At 39.3% G+C, this 25,638-nt stretch overlaps 1 protein-coding gene across 6 annotated transcripts in view; it reads right to left on the reverse strand.

The window, feature by feature from the left end:
- Positions 1-25,638, reverse strand: part of ADAMTSL1 (ADAMTS like 1) — a 1,091,970-nt gene that overhangs the window by 42,126 nt on the left and 1,024,206 nt on the right. For all 6 annotated transcript variants that reach the window (XM_072655697.1, XM_072655722.1, XM_072655679.1 and 3 more), the window contains 3 exons: positions 22,304-22,432; positions 11,793-11,972; positions 8,740-8,874 (listed from right to left, as the gene is read on the reverse strand). In XM_072655697.1, coding sequence (XP_072511798.1) covers positions 8,740-8,874; positions 11,793-11,972; positions 22,304-22,432 — 444 coding nt within the window. The remainder of the gene's footprint in view (positions 1-8,739; positions 8,875-11,792; positions 11,973-22,303; positions 22,433-25,638) is intronic.

Here is a 25,638-nt window from a genome sequence, read left to right on the forward strand (position 1 = left end):
TTCTTAGTTCATTACACATTTAATTATGGTTTTTAAATGTGTGTTTCAGTGTTTTTCTGCTATTCCTTCTCCTGTGGTAGCAAAGAGCACATTTTAAGGGGTCTCCTACTTTGTTTTCCTTCTTGAGGACGTACCCTGGGACTGTGGGTCTGGGCACGTTCTACCTAGCCACAGAGTTTTTGCTAGCACACTTCTGGCGTAGGGGAGTCCAAGGCTACAACCTCAACTTTGGATAGGGAAAACAATATAATTTTACCTTTTTGCCTAATCTCTCAGGACAACAAAATTATCTGCTGCTGGGTTAGCAGATACCTTGCAGAATTTACCTCCAGGCCCCCAAGAGCTATGCAAATTGGAGCCCTTTCAGTATTGCTTAAGGAAATGACCAGAAGGCATTCTGGCCAGCATGAACTAAACCCTCCAAGACTGAGTTTCCTGGATGTGGGACTCAGTCTCACTGTCTCTCCCTCACTGCTGGCTGGGTGTGCTGCAAGTGAAGTTGTTATACATGGAATGTCTTGGATCCAATTGGGCGCGTTGCCCTGGGGAGTTTGTTGATACTGTTGAGTGAGCCTGTTGTATATGTTGGCTCTGACCCCTCGAACCCCCAACTGGGGAGAGAGTCCAGCCACAATAAGCTCCTTTCACTGAAAGGCTTTACTCAGCAAACTCAGTGCTCAATGACTGCATGAATTTCTCTCCTTCCTGTAAATCACATGGCAGGAGAGTGGCTTGTACCATTTGGCATTCTATGTAGCCAGCATGACATGTGCATACTGCAGTTATTTCTCCTGGCAGGCTGCTGATTGGTTTGCTTATTAAAACAGACAGTGAAGGCAACCTGAGGAGAATGGCTCTCTCACCTAAAAACATAGCATTTTCTGTCTCTATTTAGTACCATCTGCTATAAGATGTCCTGGTTTCTGTCCCTACAGGAAGGGAAGTAAACTGATTTATAGCCTTGACTGCTTCAATCAATCCAGGAACTCAAGAATATGGTTACCCTCCACTAGTACAGATTACAACTTATCCATTCCTCCTTATCCTGTGAGAATCCTATGTGGCACCTTCTATAAAAACTCAGTTAAGAAGGATGAAATGTTTTGGACACTCTAGCCACCAGGGTTCAACAATTTTACAGAAGTGGATTCTCTGCAACAAAGATGGCTAGCAAGCCAGAAAGCAATCCATCTTCTCTCTGATGTGACTTGGTTTTTTCATTTTGGGATGGTTACATCTTAGCATTTTCTTTGAGGAGATTGAACCTTGGTCAAAAAAGTCCAAAGCAGTGAAAAAATGGGAAAAAACATGTCATGGTATATAGATGGTATCTTGGTTTTTGTCCTGGCATGACCATTAGCCATTCTAATCAATTCCCTTCCCCTCTTTGGGCCTCAGTTTTTCTTACATGTAAAATGAGGGGTTCAGAATAGATGATGCCTAAAGTCATCTCCATGGAAGCAGCATGATGACCTCAAAATTAGATAGACCCAGATTCCAGTCCTGTTTCTGCTACATATTGACCGTGTGACCCTTGACAGGTCATTTAACTTTTCAGTGCCCCAAGCAATTCTCTAAGACTTTGAGTGGCAGGGGCAGTACAGGGTAATTCCTTACCAAGAGCTCCCTCCATCAATGTAATCCTAGGCTTTATTGGCTTAAAAAATGGTCCTTCCAGCTGTGGCATTACATACGTCTTGGATGTGGAGAGTATTCTCAATGAGTTGTGAGGAAAGTGCTTTGTAAACCTCAAATCGTGCCAGAAATACGTGCTACAATGATGGTGATGCTGGAATAGCATGTGGTTCTTGAAGTCTGGGTTTCAAGATTTGGTTGACCCAAAGCCTTAGAAGCCATGCTGGAGGAAATAATATTGGCATTGGGACAAGTCAACAAAAAGAGAACAAAATCTCCAGGTACCAATTAATTCTGTTTGAAGAGTATTTATTAAGCACCTACTATGTGATATTTCTGAGACTTGATGGGATGAAACCCAATGGTAGACCACATCTCTGTGAGTATAATTTATCCAAAAGAAAGAGAGTAAGTAAAAGGGGGAGCTAGATGGTTGTATATTAAGAAGTTATGCTCATTTAAGGAAATAGAAGAACCAGAGGAGAAAAACCCTGCAGAGAATATTTAGGTAAAAGTCAGTGCAGGAACAGAAGTAACTTTGTCACGGGGGTCTACTACAGACTACTTGGAGACAATTAGGCAGTAGATAAGGATTTGGGGGAAAAACTGTAAATACAGGCATAGGGTGCTTCTGTGATAATTTCATCCTTCATAAGTTTGTAAGAGCCAACAATTGAAATGCTATTCTGAATATGCTTCTTATTAGAAAAGGAGAACTGTTTTCTGGGGGATGGGCAGAGGAAAATGGGAACCTTGGATGGAAATGATCACTCTTTCATAGAATTTGTGACAGAGGAGAGGAAATCTGGGTAAAATCTAACATGTATCTAAAAATTGGGAAAATAGATTTCAGTGGGTTCAGAGGAAAGATAGATAGATAGGATCCCACAGACGCAAGAGGCAGTGCATGCCAGCCCAAGAGGGATGGAAAATGTTGAAGAGTAAAATTCTGTAGACACAAAGGAAACAAGTTTAATGAGGAGAAAAGGTTGGATTTTTCTGAAGAGACCTATATGGAAGCACAGGAAACCCATCAGCCAACTTAGATTAAAAAAATAAATGTACAGAAGATGGAAACAAGCCCAAGTAACAGAGGATGAATCTAAGTCTGGCATGGTAAGAATTGTGTCAGAAATGCTAAAACTCAAAAAGAGCTCAGCCTGGTGAGGGAAGCTAAAGACAACAAAAAATTTAAAAAAGGAACATTGGGGCAAGATGGCAGATCAGAGGCAACCCAGCTGAACTCTGCCAATATTCCTCTCCAAACAACTTTAAAATGATGCCTCAAATCAAATTTTGGAAGGGCAGAGCCAACAAAAGGCCAGGGTGAGACATTTTTCCAGTCTAAGACAACTCATGAGGTTGGCAAGAGAGACTGTGAACCATGGTGGGAGTCAGCCTGGAGTACTCTCCACATCCAAGAACTATATAATGCCACAGCATAAGGTGCAGTACCAACAGGCTCTGTAGGTGATTATAATGGTGGCAGCAGCAGCAGGCTCAGGAGCTCTCAGTCCAAAGATGGTCAGAGGGTCAGACAACTTGTCAGAAAGAGATTACAGGGGACCCTTTGGTGACATTGGGTGCAGTTGGTGATGACTGATCTCATACAAATCAAAAGCAAAAATCAACCTAATTAAAAGAGATAATCAGGCAAACTACATTTTGCTAAAAAGTACCATAGACAATGAAGTAATATAATTTGTTTAATAGTAAGTTTCTCTGATAAATTCCTCATTTCTCAAATACACGCACACACACATACATATATATATGGAACTGAGTAAAACTGATAAAAATAAGAGCCATTCCCCAATTGATAAATGGTCTAAGGATATGAATAGGTGGCTTTCAGAAGAAGAAATCAAAGCTATCTATAATGACATTAAAAAGGCAAATTAAAACAACTCCTATCAGAAATGACAAATGCTAGAGAATAGGTACATTAATAAGTTGTTGGTGGTGTGGTGAACTAATCTCATAATTCTGGAGAACAATTTAGAACTATGCCCAAAAAACCATAAAGCTGTGCATAGCCTTTGACCCAGCAATATATAATATATATGTACATACACACATATATATTTACATATATATATATATATATATATATATATATATATATAAGCTCTTTTTGTGGTGGCAAAAAATTGAAAATTGAGAGGATTCTCATCAGTTGAACAGCTTGAGGTATATGATTGTGATGGAGCACTAGTGTGCTATAAGAAATGATGAGGGGGTGGTTTCAGAAAATAAGGGGGAAGATCTATATGACCTGATGCAAAGTAAAGTGAGAAGAAATGGGAGATCATTATGCACAGTAACAGCGATATTGTAATGATGGTCAACTGTGAAAGACTTGACTACTCTGATCAAAATAATCATCCAAAATAATTCCAAAGCATTCATGATGAAGAAAAAGGTTATCCACTTCCAGAGAGAGAACTGATGAACTCAGTGACAATGGAAACATAATTTTCTCGTTTTCTTTTTTCTTTTGCTTTTTTTGTGCGATGTGGCTTACATGGAAATATGTTTGGTGTGATTTCACATATCTAGTTATTATTTTGCTTGTGTTCTCAGTAAGTGGGGAAGAAGTGGAAAGCAGGGAATTTGGAATTCAAAATTTAAAAACAAAATGTTTAAAATATAATTTTTTTTTTAAAAAAGCAACATTGGGAGAAAAAGGAAGAGAAAGACAGAACTTCTACACGGGGAGGATGATGTAATAATTGACAAGAGAGGAAGCCAGAGCTGCTCACTTATTGTTTCTATGCCAAGGAGGATGACCTCTGTGCCGGAAATGACAAAGCACAAATGACTAACAGGGAGTTGATATGGAACATACAGCCACTCTCTAAGTTTGAGTTACTTGGCCCATATAAATTCCAACTTTAGTTAGGAAATGAACTGGCACGTATTATTGCCGAGCCTCTTGTCAGTGATATGTGAAAGAACATAAACAATGACCATGAGAGGAGAAAAGGACAAATGTCCAAATTTCACCAAAACAAGGAAGGGAACAGAGAGTCAGACTGTTGGATGGTGAGCTTGACTTCAATTCCTGGGAAAATTCTAGAACAGCTCATTTAAAAGATGGTTGTGGAACATTTAGATATGATAACTATAGAATAGATATAGAATGATAACAAAGAGCCAGCATCATGCCAGAGTAACCTTATTTCCTCTTTGGACAAGATTACTAAACTAGTAGAGCAGGAGAATGTTGAGAATGTAGTTTGCCTAGACTTTAGCCAAGCTTTTCATAAAGTATTTCATGCTATTCTTGTGGAGCCCATGGAGAGATATGGATGAGAGGAGAAGGCAATTGGATCTAAATTGGTTGAAAGACTGGACTCCAAGAGTGGTTGCTAAAGATGCATTTTCCACATGGGAGGAGGATTTTCATACATTGTCTTCTTTCTGTGAACACTTACCACCCTAATGGTATTCCCATAACCTCTGAATTGATCCTTTTGTCTTCAATTCTTTAATCCAAACTCCCTGTAACTTCCAAAAACGCATTTTCTAAGACACAGATCTGAGGCAAGTTATTGGACTTCTGTGAGCCTCTGTTTCCTCAGTAATAAAATGAGAGGCTTGGAATAGATAATAACAATAGATGTCATTTGAGTAGTACTTTAAGATTTATAAAACATTAGATTATGGTAGCTTAGATTTAAAGCTGGAAGGGACCTTGGAGAGCATCTGGTCCAACCCTCTCAATTTAGAGATGAAGAAACAGAGACCCAGGGAAGTTATGTGATTTTTTCCCCCCAGTGTCTTTTACGTAGAGCCCAGATTTGGACACAGGTCATCTCATTCCAATCTATGGTTCTTTGAATTTCACAGCAACTTCATGATAAGGGTTCTACAGGAGTAATTATTCTCTCTTTTATAGATGAGTAAACAAGCTCAGAGAGATTTGACTTATTCATGGACATTCATAGACAAATCTAGTTAAGGATCAGAGGCAGGACTTAGACTCTGGTCTGTCCTGACTCCAAGTTCACTTTTCTTTCTAAATGGAGCACTGGACTTGGAGTCAGGGAGCCCTGAGTTCAAACTGTACCACATATACTTACTAGGTGTATGGCCCTGGGCAAGTCAGGTGAGGTGCTAGATGTCCTCATCTGTAAAATGAGAATAATAGTAGCACCTATATTGTAGTGTTTTTGTAAGGATCAAATGAGATAACATGTATAGGAAGTTGCAAATCTTAAAATATACAGATGCTAGCCATCATTGTTATATGATGCTCTCTCCCATCTGTTATGCAAGTTCGAAAACCTACGATCCTTTAAACTGATTTCCATTGTTCTCTTCCCTCTGTGCTCCAGTCCATTCTGTATACCAGATTGCATTCCCTTGAACATCAATCATCTCTTTTCTGCATAATCTTCAATGGTTCATCACTGGTCAGGAAATAAACCTCCCAATCCATAGACTGGTATTCAAGACCGTAAAGGGGCCCCAGTTAGAAATTAGCTTTCTAATTCTGACTTCCTGTATTTCCTTACATGGGTTGTCCACTTCAGCCAGTCATCTAATTCCTGTCTCTGGTGCGCTTGTGCAGAGACCTGTTCTCTTTTCCTCTGTTCACACCATTTTCTCCAAATGGAGCATTTATGCCTATGCAAATCTTCCCCATCCTTGGAGCCTCCCCACTCCCCAAGAACGTAATAACGAAGTCTTGGGTACATCTTGAATCACCGAAGGTATTCAAAGAACTGTGACCTGACATCATCTCCCAGTCTATTCTCACACAGCATATAGATCATGGCCTGTGTGTAAAATCATGGAGACGTGGTGACATTCCCTGCAGGAGTCCATTCCTCTCAGGTACTTGCATGCAGGGTTTTTTATGGAGACTGACTCACTGTCTCGTTTTCATGGAGCAGGGCTGACTACAGATTAGGGTATTAAGATGTCCCTTAACTATTAGATTTAAACACCAGAGTAAGGAAAGAAAGGGTTATAAAGCAGCATTGGAATGTCACCACATAAACCACAATAAACTCTTATTGCCCGTGGCTAGCAGGAGACAACATATTATTCCAGAATGTGGGAGACAGAAAGTAAAACTATTTTGGACAGTGTGCATATGTTCATTTTTCCAGGGGACTAAATGGTGCCATAGTGGTCACTGATAGTGACTGAACCTCCAGAAAGGGAAATGGAAACATGGAAACACAGAAACACCTCACCCCGTCCCTGTGCAATTAGGTTTGTGGTGAACCCTGTCCTGGGAAGTGTGGAATCAAAGAATTCTTTCATGTATACATGATTCTGAAATAGGGGTAATTAAAAAGTGGATTTGCTATCTTCAGTCTAAATGAAATGTGCAACTGTATGCTTTTATGTGGATTCTGACTCAAATGACAAATCCAGCAGCTAATGCCAAGTTTGTAACCATTATGGAAAATAAAGCAGATCTGCACAGGGAGGCATGTATCAAAATGGAATGAGCTCTGGGCACCTGGGTTCTTATTTTGCTTTGACATTACTAGCTGTGTGACCAACAGCGAACACATTCCCTCTTTTGGCCTCAGTTTTGTCATCTATAAAATGGGTGTAAATAATGCATAGATTACCTACTTCATGGGCTTGTTTTAGAAGAAAATGTTTTCTCAACCTTAAAGTCCTCCATAAATTAAAGTTATTATTACTTAATATTACTTTACTGTACAAAGCACAATTTTAAAAATTGTTTTTTTTTTCTAGATGCATCTTGGAGACTCACCATTAATTTCAGTGAAAATGGAAAACTGAATGTGATGTTTTCTAGTTGTGCCTTAGTAATGCTTGGTCTGTGACCACATCATTAGATTCCCATTTATGTGTATAACTGGGTATCTAGCCACAGAGGGCCTGGCTGGTGGGGAATGAAGGTTATCATAGATTTTGATATTAAGCTGGAAGGGAGGCATCTGGTGGCACAGTGGATACAGCTTGGACCTGTAAGACCTGAGTTCAAATCCAGACTCTATGTAACCCTCAGTAAGTCACTTAATTACTGTTAGTCTGTAAAATGAGGTCTTCTAAGACTTCTAACTTCAGAGGAAGTATTCCTTCTCATGCTTCTAGGGTAGGTATTGTTACATCTAAGAAAGGGAAATTTGTGAGAATATGACATGTGTATAGTTCCTACAGGTCTGAGATTAGAAAACCGAACGTAGCTTTTACCACTAGAATGCTGTCTCACTGCATTCTAGTGATGACCCCAAATATAATGGTAGAGTGGAGATTCTCATTTCAGTGGGTTGTTGTTTTTCAAGGTTCTCAAAAATTCTGAGAGAGTCCTATTCCCCCTTCATACCCATCGGAAAACATGTGGACAAGCTTAGGAACTCTCGAGGCTTGAAGAAAAGTCTAAGAAGATTTCATCCTCCTCCCCTTTCGAGCAGGTCATGAGATCTGAGAGGGTCCAAGTTGAATGAGAAACACGTCAACATAGCCAGTGCCAGTGAAGGCTCAGAAATGGAAAATAATTAGCAAAGTAGTAGAATGGCCTGCCCTGTGGTGCCACATCTCTTTCAGTTCAGAGAGCTTTAAGAACTCTGGGAGGCTACTGAGTTTCTCATAAGAGGGAGATCACATTGAGTGTTCCAAGAAAGGCAGGACATAGGCTCCTCTAATCAGGAGTCCATATATTTTTATCTGTGGTGTTGCAAATTATCCTAGCATTATCTAGCATTATCCTAGAGGAGGGGAGGTCAGTGAGAAATGGGGAGGGTTATTTACAAGCTAATAATGCTTAGATTATTCTTGACCTGAAAAGTAGGAATAGTTTTCACATTGTGGTCAAAGTAGCCCCTTACTCTGAGGGAACCTTAGAAGGTAGAAACTCACGTTGGAGTCCGAGCAAAGTTGTATTGGAATCTAGACAAATTGAAAGGCCAGACTGAGAATTGCCCCTACATCTCATGGAAAATTAGCAAGAGTTTCCACTGGGTGAGTCTGTATTCTCTAGGCAATGTGAGGATTTCCTGCTACCCTACTGTTGCTGCCTCCTTCCCTCCTGCCTGTACACAGTCCCCCTTTCCATAAATTCAATCTAGCCCTGGAATTGTTCCAAGAGCTTCAGAAAACTGGACTACTCACCAAGGATGGCAGAATTCCCAGGACTCAGGACCAGCTGTGTTCCCAGAGGAGAAGTCAGCACAGAGGGAAGGTTGGGTCCATTGGCTGAAAGCAGGGCCTTCATGTCTTCCACTTGAGAAGGGGGATGGGGTGGATCTGTGACCAGGGAAATGAAGAATCAGAGCTGGCTAAAACATAAAAATCTACTACATTTAGGAATGGTGGGGAAGAGGAAGAGGTTAAGTATTAAAAGGTCAGGTATTTCTGTTGTTGGCTTCTGAGAGGCATCTCTCTAGAGGAGACATCCATATTTCCATTGGGGTTGAGATCTGAGTTACAGGCTTAATATACTATGCCTGAAAAAACAAATCTGCTCCTGAGAATTGGGTATATGTACAGATGTTGCTTACTTTGCGCCAAAAATGTGTTTCTGAAAACACAAATTGAGTTTTTGTCAATCAAACCGTATTTTGAGGATCTTGCAGAGTTTATAAGCAAAAAGCTCCCTTTATAAACCTATTCAGTAGCCATCTTCCCATTTCCCACCTGTAGGCATTTGAGTGAGCTGCTTTCATGCCAGGAACATCCTCTTTGCTCAAATTTTCTTGCAGCACATTGTTTAGATCTCTGCCCTCATCATACCTTACCTTGTATTATAATTTACTGTGTTCGTGTCCTACCCTTTCCCTCAGTAGAATGTAAGTTCCTTGAGAAATGACTGAGTTGTCTTTGTCTCCTCAGCATCTAGCATAGTTAAGTATTTAACAAACTTTAGCTGAAATGAAATAAAGTTTGCTTTGTAACTAACAGATGAGTGACCAAGGGGAAGTGACTTAACCATTCAATGTCTCTATCAAATGAGGAGGCTGAATTAGATGCTTTCCAAGGTCCTATTTATTAATCTAAAAAATGCTCTGAATTCCACATGTCAGTCAATGGTATGATCAAGCTAAGTCTAAGTTCTCCTGTCCTTAAATTATTCTTTGAAATACAGGGTGTCCCACAAGTCTTAGTGCCATTGTAAGCTTTAAGATGGTTTTATGTTCTTATGATGAAAGCCATACCACACGCTTCTTCTATGTCCAGTCTCTTGCCCTATACCTATGGAGCTCACAGCAAGCCCTCAATAAATGTTTGCTGAATGAATGTAGGTCTGTGTTATTAGACTACAAACAAACCTCTTGAGTCTCCATAGTTGGCACTAGGTCTCAGCTTTTTGGGAAAAAATATTCCACTTAAAAAAAATTAAACGTTTTAAATGATTAAAAAAAGAAAATGAAACCACTTCTTATATTCAGAAAGTGCCTGGAATAATGAATGAACTGTGATCAGTAAAGCAAGGTTACTTCTGATAAAAAAAAAAAAAAGCCCCGGAGTGAGAATTTAAATAGCAATTTTCCGTCAGATTTGATTAAAGTGGGGAAGAAGTAACATTCCCCAAGCAGTCTTTTCACCCGCTTTTCAATGGCACCGAAGTGCTAAACACAAGTTCACAGAATGTACACACTTCATTACCAGGTCTACAGTAGCAGCTAGCTACACACCCTGGTTAATCTTTCATCTCTCCATTAGTAGAAAGTGATGGCGAAATGTTATGAGGGAGGAAAACTCCATCCGTAAGTACAATAAATCAGTGAGGGGTAATGGTCCCACCCAGGCTCTGGGCTCAACAACAGCTTTTTGAGTCCAATCGTCCGGCTAGAAGCTCAGCCCAGTGAAACTGAACACAAAATAAACTTCATCCTTCACTGAACTGAGTTATTGTTACTCTGAGATGATTTGGGGCTTATATAGTCACTGGTGAGCTGCAAACCCAACTGGGGCACTTGGTGAGTTACCATGAGTAGTCTTTTGGAAGCCAGAGTGAACAGAGACTTCACACCAGCACTTTGGTGAAAATAAAGCCTAAATAATTTCTTTCTCTTACTAAATTATTTCCATTCTAATAATAGCCCATTTGTATGTGGGTAGGCACACAGGTATAGCTCTTTAGTAAAACTTTTTAAGACTTTACTATGGCGTGGAGGTGCTTCTGAATTCTTAAAGACTTTGCTGGTAGAGCAAGCTTGTTAGGTGTTACCAAGTTGAATAAAGACCCAGTGATAGAGTCTGTCTGTCTGTCCATTCATCTATCCATCCGTCATCCAAAGAGCCAGCCTGGCTTAGATCTAGAGAGCCTCATTGCCAGGTGGACTGCCTGGTTATGAATATTTTAGTTGCATCAGCTCCTGACCATCTATTAAGTTACAGAAAGGCTGTAATTTGTGTTAGTGAAAGGAGAATCCCCCCCAAACCAATGAAATTGTGGCAAAACAGATACTTGAAGAATTAACTTAGTATGTGTGTAAATGTGAGACCATTTGTGTGGCTCTCTTTCCCATGGATAAGTGCAAGTGTGTTATATTTGGAGTTTACATGACAATTCTAGTAGGTCCTAGACATGAATTGATGTCAGGCTGATGATCAGAATGTGAGGCAGGCTGATTTAATCAGCACTTTGAGCCAGAACAGGAATGGGGACATAGAGACAAGGTGACTGATATGTCCATGAGTGCAGCCTCTAACTCTGAAGGGATCTTGATTAGCTTCATCTGACCTATTCTTGACTGGTGTATTTGGAAGGGGCTCTAACTCCCTTTGTCCCTCTGGGTATAAAACTGTATAATCCTGCCCAGATAGTCCATCCAAAAGCACTTATGTGTGTAGCTTCATTTTTCACTGGGGAAGATAAAGATGGAAACTCAAGCCAGCATTTGGCTGCGCATCATCTATACCCACGTCATCTTTGTGGGAATGAGGATGCCCTAACGATTTGTATGCGATTTGGCAAATGTTGTTAGTCTAAGATGGCTGAGCATGAGTCTCTGTTTCTTGACATTCCAAATCTTATGACTGCAAAATCATATATTTAAATTCTTTCTGTCCCTTGATTCTCCAGGACGAGGGAAAAGGTAGGGGAAGTTTAAGTTACACAGACTGTGTTTGCTGAGAGCAGGGAGAGAGGGAGGGGCAGCTGGTGTGGAGACTTTCAACTGAAATCCTGTCCACAGGCAGTTAACCTTGGAGCTGTTTACCTAGGATCACTAGCTGGGTATTTTCGGTCACTTCTCCATGAAGATTGACTGCCCTGCAGGAATAGAGCCCCTGATCAGAAAAGGAGACATTTGTAATCGACAGGGAGCTGTCGTGCAGGTGGTGAAGGGGAGCCAGTTTGCTTCTGTTCCTGAACCAAGTGACTTCTACTTCAGGCACACCTAGGAAGAAAAAAAAAATAAACTCATGAACATAGAATGCAGAGCACGTGAACAAGGAGGCATTCAAGGTCACCCAGCCAGAGAGAGCTTGCACTCGATATACCCGATTGCTTGTGCAGAGTCATTCCTTTGACTTCAATATGCCTTCAACTTCTCACTAGATTATTTTAAAATGCTGGCATGGTATTTACTTCAACAAAGAACTAACGGGGTAGGGGTGAATTCCTTAACCGTGAGGAAACTGAAGTGAAAAGTTAGAAACAACATATACATAAAGTATCTATCTATCTGTCTGTCTGCCTGCCTGTCTGTCTGTCTGTCTGTCTATCTATCTATCTATCTGTCTATCTATCTTTCTATCTTCTATCTCACAGTCATCCTGTTCATATTTTTAATATGAAACTCTATTAAAAGTTCTTGTGAGGGAAGAGTCTGTTTTCAGGGTTGCTACTAAAGTGGGCAGCTATCCTGTAGTCATAGAATTATAACCAAGGGTGTGCTGAATAATGTTTAACAACTGACTCTCCAAAAACATGTATTCACAACCTACTTTTAAATTTAATTTGCATCATTAACATTTTCTCCATCACTTTCTTAAGTCTAAGCAATCCACAAAATAATAAATTATGCCCTGATTTGTAATGTTTGCCAAATTCCAAGGTGTAAATGCTCCCAATGAAAGTTTAACAATTGGCTTTCCTGTGGTGGGTCCAGCACAAAAATGGGTATTAATATTATAATGAAGTGGCTGGGCAAGCTGGCTAAGAACACCTTGAGTTCTTTGGAAGGAAAATGGTTTCATTTTGTTTTGTTTTTATAACAAACTCCAGGAGTTATCCGCTACCTTTAGGATAAAACAGAAATTTCTCTGCCTGGCATTTTAAACCATTCACAACCTGTTTCCAACCAGTCATTCCAGGGTTATTATATATTACTACCCTTCCCTATCCCCTTATCCACATTCTGTGGTCCAGCCAAACTGACCTTCTTGCTCTTCATAAATTTCTATTGGACTTTGCTCACACTTCCCCCCAGCCTCTCCCACCATACTTGTCCTGTACCCCCTCCTTCCTTCTACATCTTAGAGACCTTGGTCTCCTTCAAAGCTTGGCCCAATTGCCATGAATCCTGTACTTCCCCTCCCCCAGATACCTTGCAGTTATTTTTTGTATGTAGTCTATATGATGAACATGTCTCATATGAAAGAATAAAGAATTCCCTCTCCTGACTCTCCTACTTTGGTCAGGGGATTGATTCTCCATGTCTGGAATGTGTTCCCTCCTCACACCTGCCTTGAAGAATCTCTAGCTTCTTTCAAACCACAGTTGAGCAGATACCACCTATGTGAGATTTCCCAGATCCATCCATTGAAATTACTTTGTATTCCTCAGGAGAATGTAAGTGAGGGCAAGCATTGTTTGATTTTTGTCTGTTGGAAAGTCCAGCACCAGGTACAAGTATTTTGTACATGACAGGTGATTAATAAATGTTGTATTAAATACCATACTGCCCTCCTGCAACTGCTTGCTTGTTTTCTTCCTTCCTTCTTTTCTTTCTTTAATAAATATTTATTAGTCCTATTTGGGGCTAAATAGTGAACTCTTCCTTTGTCCAATCTATAACGGACCCTGGCTGCTCAGGTTCCCAGACAATAACGCTTCTCTCTGTTTGGAGCCATTGCCTTGCTGCCTTGTGTGTGTTCACCCATTTATCAGGCAGCTGCTCTTGATTTAGTCTGTGTTTCCTTCCTCTACTTGGTGGTTTTTGAGGATGGGCAGCCCAAGGGTTTGGCACATCTGAGACCTCTGATCACCTGGGCAAAAGATTGATTTGTTTTTCCCTTTTATTCTGCTGATGAATCATAATGGAATCCAAACCACCTGGAACCAGCACGTTGGCTGGGGAAGAAGGAATATTCCCTGAAAAGGGATGAGGAGTTAAAGTTTTCTAGAGTCTTCTCACATCAGTAGCTCGCACAGATTTTCTGGAATCAAATGGCTCACGAGCCTATCTGAGAATCCTGACTAGGATGTCTCCTCCACATACAGACAGATAAGAGGGGAGGGTGAATGGTTAAACCTGCTTTTTCAGGTCTCACCACTAGGGGGAGCAAGAGCATTACATGAACTTATCAATAAGGACGTGATCTTAAAAGGAAAGAGCCTTTACACCAAAGCTCAAGATGTAAGCCTAGTTTTTAAACTTTAAAAGAAAAACTAAATACCAATTAATAAGTAGTAAGTAAACTGCCCACAAAGGTTCCCTGGCCTTATTCTGTCTGGTAAAAAATAAGAAAAAGGAGGTTACCCCAGAAGAACACCGTCTGTAGCCAATTCTTCTACTGGACTCTGAATTGTCCTTTTCTACATGGACTGTATAGGAAGGGGTCTGGACCTCCCAGCTTTTCTTCCCCTCGAGGAACTAATGACTTCCAAAGAGCACGTGATTCACAACAAGGGAGCTTGCCTAAAGGGTCCTTTAGTTCTATCAATAAATGCTTTTTGAATGAGCAAATGACCTCAGCTCTCAACCTGACTTCACTTAGAGCATGGGGCCAATGTTCGCCTCTCTTTGGGAAGGCATGCCTGTTTTCACAGCAGTGCCCTCAAAGACCCCAATCACTTTCTCCATATTTTAAATTCCAGATGGATCTCAAAGCTATAGATTCTAGATCTGTTAAATTACATGCCATAATATTGATTTCTCATTATGTCAGGTAGCATGGTTTGGTCACAAAGAGAAACAGATCAAGAATGAAAACAGGAGAGGCCAGAGGCAGTGTGGTATGATGACGAATGTTGGACTTGGAATCAAGACATATGCTTGAATCCTGCCTCAAACACTTTCTGGTTGTGTGACCTGGGGCAAGTCTCAGTTTCCTCATCTGTAAAATGAGGATAATAATAGCATCTTACTTGCAGATTTGCTGTGAAGACAGAAGGAGATAATGCACTCAAAGTGTTTTATAGTGGCATATAAGTATGAACTATTATTAGGTGAGGAGAACTCAGTACAGCTTGGATATTAGCACCTCCAAGTGATTGGCATCCATTCCTGAAGGTCCTAGGATTTAGAACTTTTAAATAAACTTAGGAGTCATTTGGTCCATCTCTCTCATTTGAAGGAGCAGGACATGAGAATCCGAGGACCATGGCCAGCTACAAGGGTAGCAAGCAGAAGAGTTGAAATTTGTACCTAGGTCCTTATTATTTTATTCCAGTGGCTCTTTCCATCATATTATCTTGCCTCATATCTCATCAGTAACATTTCTGTACATTTATTCCTATTTCCTCTTTGCCTGTTTTGTACTCCTTCCCTATCACATCTGTCTGCTGAAATCCATCCAAGTCCAGTTCAAGTACCAGCCCTTCCATTAAGATTTTCCCAACCCCAATTCCTTTTAAGAATACTCATAGTGATGTACTTGTATGTCTCTTACCTAGTTACCAAATTCCATTATGTTACAGTTATCTGAGTATGCATCTTATATCCCCAGTTAAATGGAATGCTCCTGGAGCACAGGCTTCATATTTTGCTCATGTTTCTATATTCCCTCAGTACCAAGCATAATCTTCTGAACAAAGGGCATTCTTCATTGAATTTTGGTGTTTCAATGAATAGAAGAATGAGTGACTCTATCACCATATACCTGTTGCCTCCATTTGTAAAGCAGGGGTCATTTAGACCAACTTCAGAGCATAGCACTTAGATGTTATAAAATAGATTCTTGAAAATGACTGACACTTGGAAAATTGCATTTAAAATCAGGAAACCTGGGTTGAACTTTGGCCTCCTCTATTTAATTGTGTGACATTGGGCAAGTCACTTTCCTTCTCCAGACCTCAGTTTCCTCATCTGTTTATAGGCAGTTGGACTAGGTGATCTTCTAACATATAATCTCCATGACTTCATGACTTGTTGCCTCATCCCCATGCATAAAATGGGACATCCAATTGACTTGGTGGTTATGTATTATAAAATGGGTGGAGAAACCCATCAGGAAAGAGATGTTGTATCAATAGGTGGAATGGTGTTTATATTTTTTAAAAATAGAGAAAAGGCTTGAAGCTGTCTCCATAGTCTTCCAAAAAAAGACCTTCTGATTGTTTCTCACATAGAAGGATGATCTGTTGTGATTTAACGGCACCTGTCAGCACGTGTCCTCTATCCCTGCCTCTTGGCAGTGCTGGCAACAGCAGCAACAGCTCCCATTGAAGAGAAATTCTACAGGAAATAGTTTTTTGATTTAAAAGCCTTCTCTTCTGAAGGCTTTTATTTAAAGGATTTTTCTACAGGAGCCAGAGCTGTACATTCTAACCCGAATACTGACTTCTGTCCTGAACTTTTGGATATGGTGGTGTTGGCATGCACACCCGCTTTTGGTAAAGAGTGATCTGAGCCATCAGCTTGAGTCAAAGAACAGCCCTTAGGATGCCTTGTGGAACAATATCCAGCTGTTTTACTGCTGACTTTGATGTGTCTCAGAGATAATCAGAACAAGAGAGTAGAAAAAAATGAATAATGAATCACAGAATTCTGGGAGGTATCTCTTCTGTAGAGATGACCAAAATAGGTTTGAAAAGCTTTGCTCTTACTCTCTTATTTGTCACAACTGCCTTATATATTGACCTTTGTGTCTCTTGAAACAGTCCAAGTGATTTAATAGTGTTTCCCTCACACTGCCACTTGTATCAGAGACCCTTGCTCCCATAATGCTTTCCCTCTCAAGTGCATACCCTTTTAGAATCTTGTATTTCTTCACATTGGGTAGAGGGCTGGGCATGGAGTCAGGAAGATTTCTCTCTTGTGAGAAATCTCCTGATTTCTCAAATCTGGTCTCAAACATTTACTAGCTGTATGACTTCAAGCAAGTCGCTTAACCCTGTTTGCCTCAGTTTCTCATCTGTAAAATGAACTTGAAAAGGAAATGGCAAACCACTGCGGTATATCTGACAAGAAAACCCCACATGGGGTCATGAAGAGTTGATACAACTGAAAAAATGACTGAAAAGTGACAGAGATGTTTTGGGAATAGATGTGATGATATCACTACCTGTGAAAGCATTTTTACAAAATGTTAGTGTGGGAGGGACCTGAAAGAATCACTTCATTTTGCAGACAAGGAAAACTGAAGCATTGAGGAGGATGAGTTGCCTAAGTTAAAAGATAATTATAATAATTAAAATGCAAGGAAACTTAGAAACAACGCAATGTATCACTGCACACCATAAACATTTAGCACCTACTGAATACCTAGCAAGACATGGCATGGTGGCTTGAATTATATACGTTGGAAACTCACTCTCTTTCAAGGATTGAGGGAAGACAAATCCCTGTAGTACAAATACAGACCTTAACATATCCTGAGGAACTCAGCCAATATACTCTATTGGAACCAGATCATTATCACAGACTGAATTGTTGCCCACAATCCCATGGACATCACGATGATTCATAAAAACTTAAGAAGAATGTTTTTAATATATGTCACTATCCCAAATACTCAAAACTTCCAAGCTTTATGGAATGAAAAGCTTTCAAAATATAGAAACCTGGCCAAGGAGATTAAAATCATGGGGGAACAGGATGAGGTACACATCATCCCTGTTGTTCTGTCTGCTACTGGAGTTATACCAAGGATGTTTTCAGTGAGCCTACAGAGGATGAGCTTCTATCTTAAGACTTTTATTCAACTGCAAAAAGCAGTTATCCATTTGGGCAGTTGTTCATAGAACATTGGATATTAAAGAATAAGAGGAGAGTTGTGTCTTGTCCCAGGACCATTTTCATCTTAACCCCATTGAAAAAGTTGAGAAAATGATGATAACACCGATGATGATGAGGATGATGAAGATGATGAGGATGATGAGGATGAGGAGGACAGTGATTCAAGATCAGGTGACTGCCACAAGAAACTACAGAAAGGTTCTCCCCAAGGAGCCCAAACTTGTTGATTAATCAGGTTTTGCAACGATGTGGTAGAAAATATGTAACACATGGGCGGGATGCAAAAATTTAGCATTTGTCAGATATTTAGGAAGACATGGTTAATAACCAGAATTACACCATATTACAAATATAAATATACAGATATAAATCCCCATATTACAATTACAAATCCTTCCAAATTCTTGAGAATTCAGCATATAAAATCTGAAAGAACTATATAGCATCGTTACAGACAGAACCACTGCCTGCAACCTCTTGGATGTAACAATGATCCATATAAATTTAACACTGACATTTTTAAAAGATTCTGCCGTATCGAATACCCCCAAACTATATGTAATGGAAAAATTGCAAACTATAGAGACCTGAACAAGAAATTGAAACCATGTGGTAAATAGCATGAGGGACATGTCATCCCATCTGCTGCTAGACTTGTCTGTAAGATGCCTTCAATGAATATATGGAAGATGAACTTACATCATAATACTCTTATTCAATTATAAAAAAGTGATTTTTTTCCTTATTTGTGTACTAGTTCATATAACACTAAATCTAAAAGAAAAATAAGGGTAAATAACTTGTCCTTGGACTATTTCAATATGAATATTATTGAAAAGGATGAAAAAGAATAGATGCCATGATAATAATACTAGCTGGCATTTATTTTTAAGTTCGCAAAGCATTTTTTTACATAGTACTTCACTTGATATGTAGTAAATAGCAGAGCTGGAGGTCAAGCCTAGGTGGTCTGACTCCTCATCTAGTTTCCTAATTAGTTTCCTGGCCACAAATCATCTCCTTTTTCCAATCCATTCTCTCCATAGCTGTCAAACTGATTTTCCTAACAGCAGAAGCAGATTAGGTGATGCAATGGATAGAGCACTGGACTGGATAGAGCTGGGAAGACCTGAGCTCAAATCCAGCCTCAAATGCTTAGTAGCTGTATGACCCTTCAAAAGTCACTTGAAATTTGTCTGCCTCTGTTTCCTCATCTGTAAAAAAAGAGGACAATAATTGCACCTACCTCAAAGGTTTGTTGTGAGGACCAAATAAGATATAATTGTAAAGTGCTTAGCACAGTGTCTGGAACACAGTAGAGACTTAATAAATGCTTATTTCCTAATATGTAAGCCTAACCATTTCCCTCCCCTAATCAATAAACTCCAGCAGCTTCCTCTTGCCTTTAGAGTTTTAGGATGCAATGCAAACTTCCTTTGTGTTTTTTTCAGCCCTTCTCAACTTGGACCCAACCTATTTTCCAGTCTCATCATCTCTTACTCCCTTTCCTATACTCTACAACCCAGCTAAACTGTCCTTGCTGTTGCTTACATATGGCAACCCATCTCTTGTCTCTGTACCTTTGCATTGACTGTCTACTGCCCTTGGAATTCACATCCACCTCCTCTCCACATTTCTGGATCTATAACTCATGCCACCTTCTAGATGAAGGCTTCCTGATTCCCTGCAGCTGGTCCTGTTCCCTTCTCCTAAATTTACCCTGTATTTATTTTGGATACATTTTTATTGTCGTTCAGTTATTTCAGCCATATCTGCTTCTCCATGACCTCAATTGGGGTTTTCTTGGCAGAGATATGAAAGTGGTTTGCCATTTCCTTCTCCAGCTCATTTTGTAGATGAGGAAACTGAGGAAAACAGGGTTAAGTGACTTGACAGGGTCACACAGCTAAGTGTCTGAGGTCAAATTTGAACTCAAGTCTTCCTGGCTCTAGGCCTGGTGCTCTATCCACTGTGCTACCCAGCTGTCTATGTATATTCTATTTTCAGTAGAATTCTTTCAATTAGCATGGGCAGGAGATGAGTTTCCGGAATGCATCTCTGCTAGCTTGTTTGTTTACCGTTCTCTCGGTAGGCTTTAGTCAGGTTGCAGCCAGTTACTTTTGTCATAGCATATTATGATGTGACAGAAAGGATGCTTTGAACGGGGAGAATGGAGCATAAAAATACCAGAAGCTTTCATTTGCCTCAGAAGACAGACCATGGCCTGAAGCTGTGATTCCTACAAGTTGTTTGCATGAGCTGTACTTTCTACTCACTCCAGTGCCCTTTAGAGCCAACAAAGAGGAAGTAAAATAGTCTGCCTTGAATTTTTCCTCATATCATATCAATAACATAATGCTCCCCCTTGTTGCCGAAAATGAACTAGTCTGATCACAAGGGGCCTGGAAGAAGATATAACTACAGGATTAGTAAATTGAATCTCTATTGAGCTGCCTAGAAGAGTCATACTGTAATTTTTCTCCTTTAATCCCAGAGAGAATAAAAAAGCTAACTCCATCCTGGCCTGGTTGTCATGTTGTAAATGTGAATGTTTTTTGTTTTTGCTCATCACCCTGTTGGCAATTTTTCCGGACTATCTAGTGCCCTTGCACTGATTAAGTAGGTATTTAAATACATTCTAGTTTAATTGTGTTGTTAATAGACTGCAGAAACACATCATGTAACCATAGGTTCAAGAAGTTTTCTATGGGAAAAGGGTCAAAGAGAGATGAGAGAATTCTCTCACTTGTCTTATTACCGTTGGTTGTTTGAACTTTGTCTTTATACTTATCTCAATACGCATCTACCTGACCCTCTTAGTTTAGTCAGTTTGTCCTTTTTAATCACCCCTAGTTTGAGTTCTTCTCACTCTTGGTTCCAGATTCAAGCTGGATCTACCTTTATCCACCTCCTAAACTCTCTCCAAAACAGTAAGAGGGCCTAAAGGGACAAGAAACCTTTTCCCTCCTAGGTAGTGAAAAGTGGTGCAAAAAAGCCCAATGAGCTGGTTTTGAGTCTCAACTCTAGTCATTTACTGGCTGTTGTAACTTTGGGGGTAAGTCACTTAATCTCTCTGAACTCCTCATTTGTAAAATGATATGGTTGGACTAAATGATCTCCAAGATCCCTTCTGACTTTGAGATTTTGTATTTATAAGTATGGACCCCCACCCAGCCCATGCTAGCTGCCTCTCTGTGACAAACCACAGCACCTAACAAAATGTTGCTCAAGTTGAGGATGTTTTCTGAATCTAGACGGAGAATGATTTATGTCTTGTCCTGAGGATCATCCCAACTAATGACCTCTTGTAATGATGGTTCATCCATGGCATGGAAGTGACTCTGGGTTTTTGAAGTTTATATTAGTGGAACACCAATTTTGGAGGCTCCTGCCAAGTTAGGAAGGCTTTCATCACAGGTCTAGTGATGGATTATGTGTCTGTCATTTGAGAATTGGTGTATCAAAGAGTGTAGAAGTTATCATTGGATTAGCCGTTAGGGATTGGTTCAAAGTATTGAAGGGATTATCTACATCTAGAGGAAATACCCACCATGAAGATATTATGGATGCTTGCAATTCTAAAGAATGATGATATACCCAAGGCAAGGAGGCAAAATTATTCAGAACTAGTGCGATGGGATGAATTTTCAATTGTCATTAATTTTTTGTTGATGGATTAATTTCTTTCATTCTTGAGGGCTGGGTAGAAGGTACATGGAGTTTTTTTCACACACTGAAAGTTGACATTTGATGTAAATTCTTTTAAAGAAGTCATACATTGGAATGGAATGGTGGAGCAAATGAATTATTTGCTGATTACTTGTTCTTTTGTTTGGTTCTACCTTGTTAAATGCTAAGGATTTAGAGAATATTTTATTTCTCATTTCGCATATTTATTTGATTTCTTTCTTATATACACTGTTAAATTTATAATAAAGTTAATTTGCAGGATCTCTTCTCTGGGTTCCTACTATAGTAGACACTATCCTTTAAGCAAAGGGATTTGCTATTATCAAAAGAAACCCTAGAAAGAAAAGTATTTGTGCTACACTAGAGGGTTGAAATTAGTCATGAAGACATGGGTTTACATGCTGCCTTTGACATTTACTGCTTGTATGGTCAAGGGTAAGTCACTTGACCCCTCTGAGTTTCAGCTTCTTAGTCTACAAATTGGGGTTAATAATATTTCTGGTATTAATAATAATAATGTTTTTAGTCATTTCAGTTATATCTGACTTTTTGTGACTTCATTTAGGGTTTTCTTGGCAAATAAACTGGAGTGAGTTTGCCATTTCCTTCTCTAGCTCAAAGGGTTGCATGAGTTTCAAATGAGATAACATAATCAGCACGTGTTACAAAACTTAGAGATAAACGAATTCTATCCAGACAAGATCTAAGGGAGAGAGTCCTGGCAAGGCAAGGGAAGGCTTCATGAGTTGGAATTGGAAGGATTGGCAGAATTTTTCAACAGGTAGCTAGGGGGATAGTTGGCATTTCAGGCACAGGGATTAGTGTGGGTATCACAATGCTTACAAAGGAGATACTCATGGGGGAAATATTCAGACCAGAATGTTCCCAAGAAAGGACAATGAGTCATTCCTCACCTGCAACTTGGCAGCTGATGGTCACATTTACTCCCTGGATAGTTTTAATGACACTTCCCACATCAACTGTGACAGCAGGTAAGTCTGTATTGGTCACAGCTATCCTTGATGTCTTCACTAATGGTTTTCCTGTAAACAAGAAGCAACACCAGATGTTAGAGGAAACAGATACAGTCAGGGGTTGGGGAGATCACATTTATAACATGATGGACCAGGAGTTAACAGGGTTTGGTAATGAGTGACAAATCTGGGCAAATTCATTTAAACATAAACACAGTTTCCTTTCTTATCATTTTACTTTATGATATTTTTTCATATTATCCATTGTTGTGTCTATAGTATATGGAATTTCTTGTCTCGTTTTGGTCCTGTATAATTAATTTTTTTGTCTTGTGAATTTTTTTTGCACGTTTATTTTTGCTAACCTTTGGTCTCCTTTTTTTCTTTTATTTATTTTCGGTGTTCTACAATCACTACCATATAACTTAGATTTTTTTCCCTTCCTCCCTTCCCTCTCCCCTCCCTTCCTGAGATGGCATATAATTTTATATAGGTTCTATACATACATTCCTATTAAATACATTTTCACCATAGTCATGTTGTATAGAAGAATTAAAATGAATGGGAGAAATCATATAACAAACCAAAACATAAGACAAAAGAAAATGATCTGCTACATTCTGTGATCTAATTCCATAGTTCTTTTTCTGGATGTGGAAGGCGTTTTGCCTTAAAAGAGCATTGGGAATTTTTTAAGTCCTTGCATTGCAATGAAGTTCTAAGTCTACCAGAAAAAATCCTCGCACACTGTGGTTGTTGCTATGCACAAAGTTCTCCTGGTTCTGCTCCTTTTGCTCAGCATCAGATCATATAAGTCTTTCCAGGCCTCTCTGAAGTCCTCCTGTTCATCATTTCCTATAGCACAATAGTATTCCATTACATTTATATGCCATAATCCTTTTTGTGACAAGTTCTAGTCCTCTTATTATCGTGGTCACTCTCCTCTGGCACATTCTAATTTGTTAATATTCTTCCTAAAATGTGATTTTCAGAAATTAACATGCCACTCAAGATATGGTATGATGAAGGCAGACCACCACAAAATGGCAGAACACTGTGCTTTTATTAATGCAACTTGAGACTGAGTTAACTAATTTGGATTCCACCCTACACTATTAGGGAATCTGTGGTCCACTTAAAATCTTTTTTTCCCCATAAAACAATTGTTTATCTCTCCTATTCCACAGTTGTGTAGTTGATTTTCCTAACACAAGTGCAGGACTTTACATGGACACCTATTAAATTCTACCTTAGAACCATCATTCTAATTTGTTGAGACCTTTTTGGATCCTGCTGCTATTGACTAACAGTGATTCTCTTAGCTTTGTATCATCTGCATAATTCTTTCTTTTCATTGTTCCTCCTTACTAATTTTCATATTCCTTCTTAGGTTGACTCCAGCTGGGATTAACTTTTGGCACCATCTCTAGCCAATGAGGGCATTCTTTTTTTTCCTGGTTGGTTAGAAGAATCCATCACAATCTAAATTTGATTTCTTTTAGCCAATGCTGCTTATTCTTGGAGGCTTTTTCTCTTACTTAATATATACTACATGACACCATACAATACAGCTCTCTCTGATGTTGTATTTCAGAATTTCCAGATTAGACCTCTAAATGTTGGATAAATGAGTTATAATTAATCCACTGTGCAGAATATGAATCTAATCAAGAGTTTGCTGCAGCTTAGCTAAACAAGATAGCTTGGACAATCTTGGTGTTGCTGATTTTTTAATAACTAGGTAACTGGAATTCCTATGTAGGGAGGATATGTTCCATCATTCCAAAGACTGCAGAATCAGTTCTTTCCACTAGTTACTATGAGGTATCTACATATTCTTATCTGTTTTCTGTATATTATACATTATAGTAGACCATGAGCTTAATTTCTTCCTGTGTTTGGCTCAGAAGCTGGTGGCCATATTATCTGTCATTTTAGAACAAGTCACTTACATTAGCTATACAAACCATTGGTTTCCTTCCTGGACATTTGTACCTACCAGGGAAACTTGAATATTAACTTGGCCCCTTGAGGATTAGTAAGATAATGGGGTATTATCATGGGTACCTGGAATCAGTTAATTGTGTAACCTTTTTTGTTATAATTCGCCAGTTGGAGACTGTAATTTTGTCTGTGTGGATACTCATCCCACCAATGAGGATCACATCTCTTTAACATAGTAAAAGTAACTTAGTAATGTAGTAAATGGTATTCTGGAGATGTTGTTGTGAAAACTTTCATTGTCTTATGGCCAAGTTATCAATGAGCCTCCCACCAGGTTTTAAGTGGGCTGGTCTAAAGATATATCCAACAGATATCCAGTCCAACAATAGCTCCCTCCTCAAAGTTTTTCCAGACTGGTGGGACGTGGAAGAGCTTATACTCTGAAGTCATCTCCTTCAAAGACAAGGGTCACCTCCATGCCACAATGATTATCCCATGACTATGGAAAAAATATTCAACTTTGTGAAACCAATAAGGGTTCAACCAAATCAGAACTTTTATTTTTCCACAGAAACCTGAGCAAGCTCTTAATTTAACAACTAGTGAGATAGTTCTTCAGAACAGAATCATCAATCATTAAAATCATTATCTGGTCCACACATGAGCTAATTAAAACAATACAACCGCTAGAGTGGAAAACCCCCACAAGATTGTGTGTGCTTTATTGGAGCTGTTAAAGCAAAAAGGGAAATCAATTTCAGAAGAATTGTTTTTCCAATGAGGTTTCTGCGATCTTTTTATGAGATACAATATATGTTGATCATTAAACCTATAAAAAGTAGAAAAAAAGAACTATTTCCCAGAAGGAGGAATTTTCCTGTCTTTCCCCTAATGTGAAAAATTCATGTAAATAAGACCATGCTGTCTTCATTCAATGGGAGCTATGCATTTCCCTAAGCCCTTGTCTTCTGTTTTCCACTGCTGATGTTTGTGAAATGTCAGGAGTTACAGTTATCTCTTTTATGATATTTTAAAATCAATGACAACTTCAAACTTCTCCCTTATGTTTATGACCTCACTGATGGTCTACACCTGGAGAGCTGCTCATCTGCATTGGTAAGTGGAACTACGCCATTGATCCAGACTGAAGCAATTTACTGGGTAACTACTGCTTTCCTTCAAATCTTGCCCAGACCAATCAATTCCTGAACCTTCCTAAGCAGCTTGGCTGAGAACTTAATCTGCCTAGCTAAGGGGACTCTTAAAGTTGTATTTCCAGCTTCATATGTGCACACTGGAAAGTTTTCCCTTAATTTATTTATGCTATTACA

Source organism: Notamacropus eugenii, chromosome 1 (assembly GCF_028372415.1).
Source record: "Notamacropus eugenii isolate mMacEug1 chromosome 1, mMacEug1.pri_v2, whole genome shotgun sequence".
Taxonomy (NCBI): Eukaryota; Metazoa; Chordata; class Mammalia; order Diprotodontia; family Macropodidae; genus Notamacropus; species Notamacropus eugenii.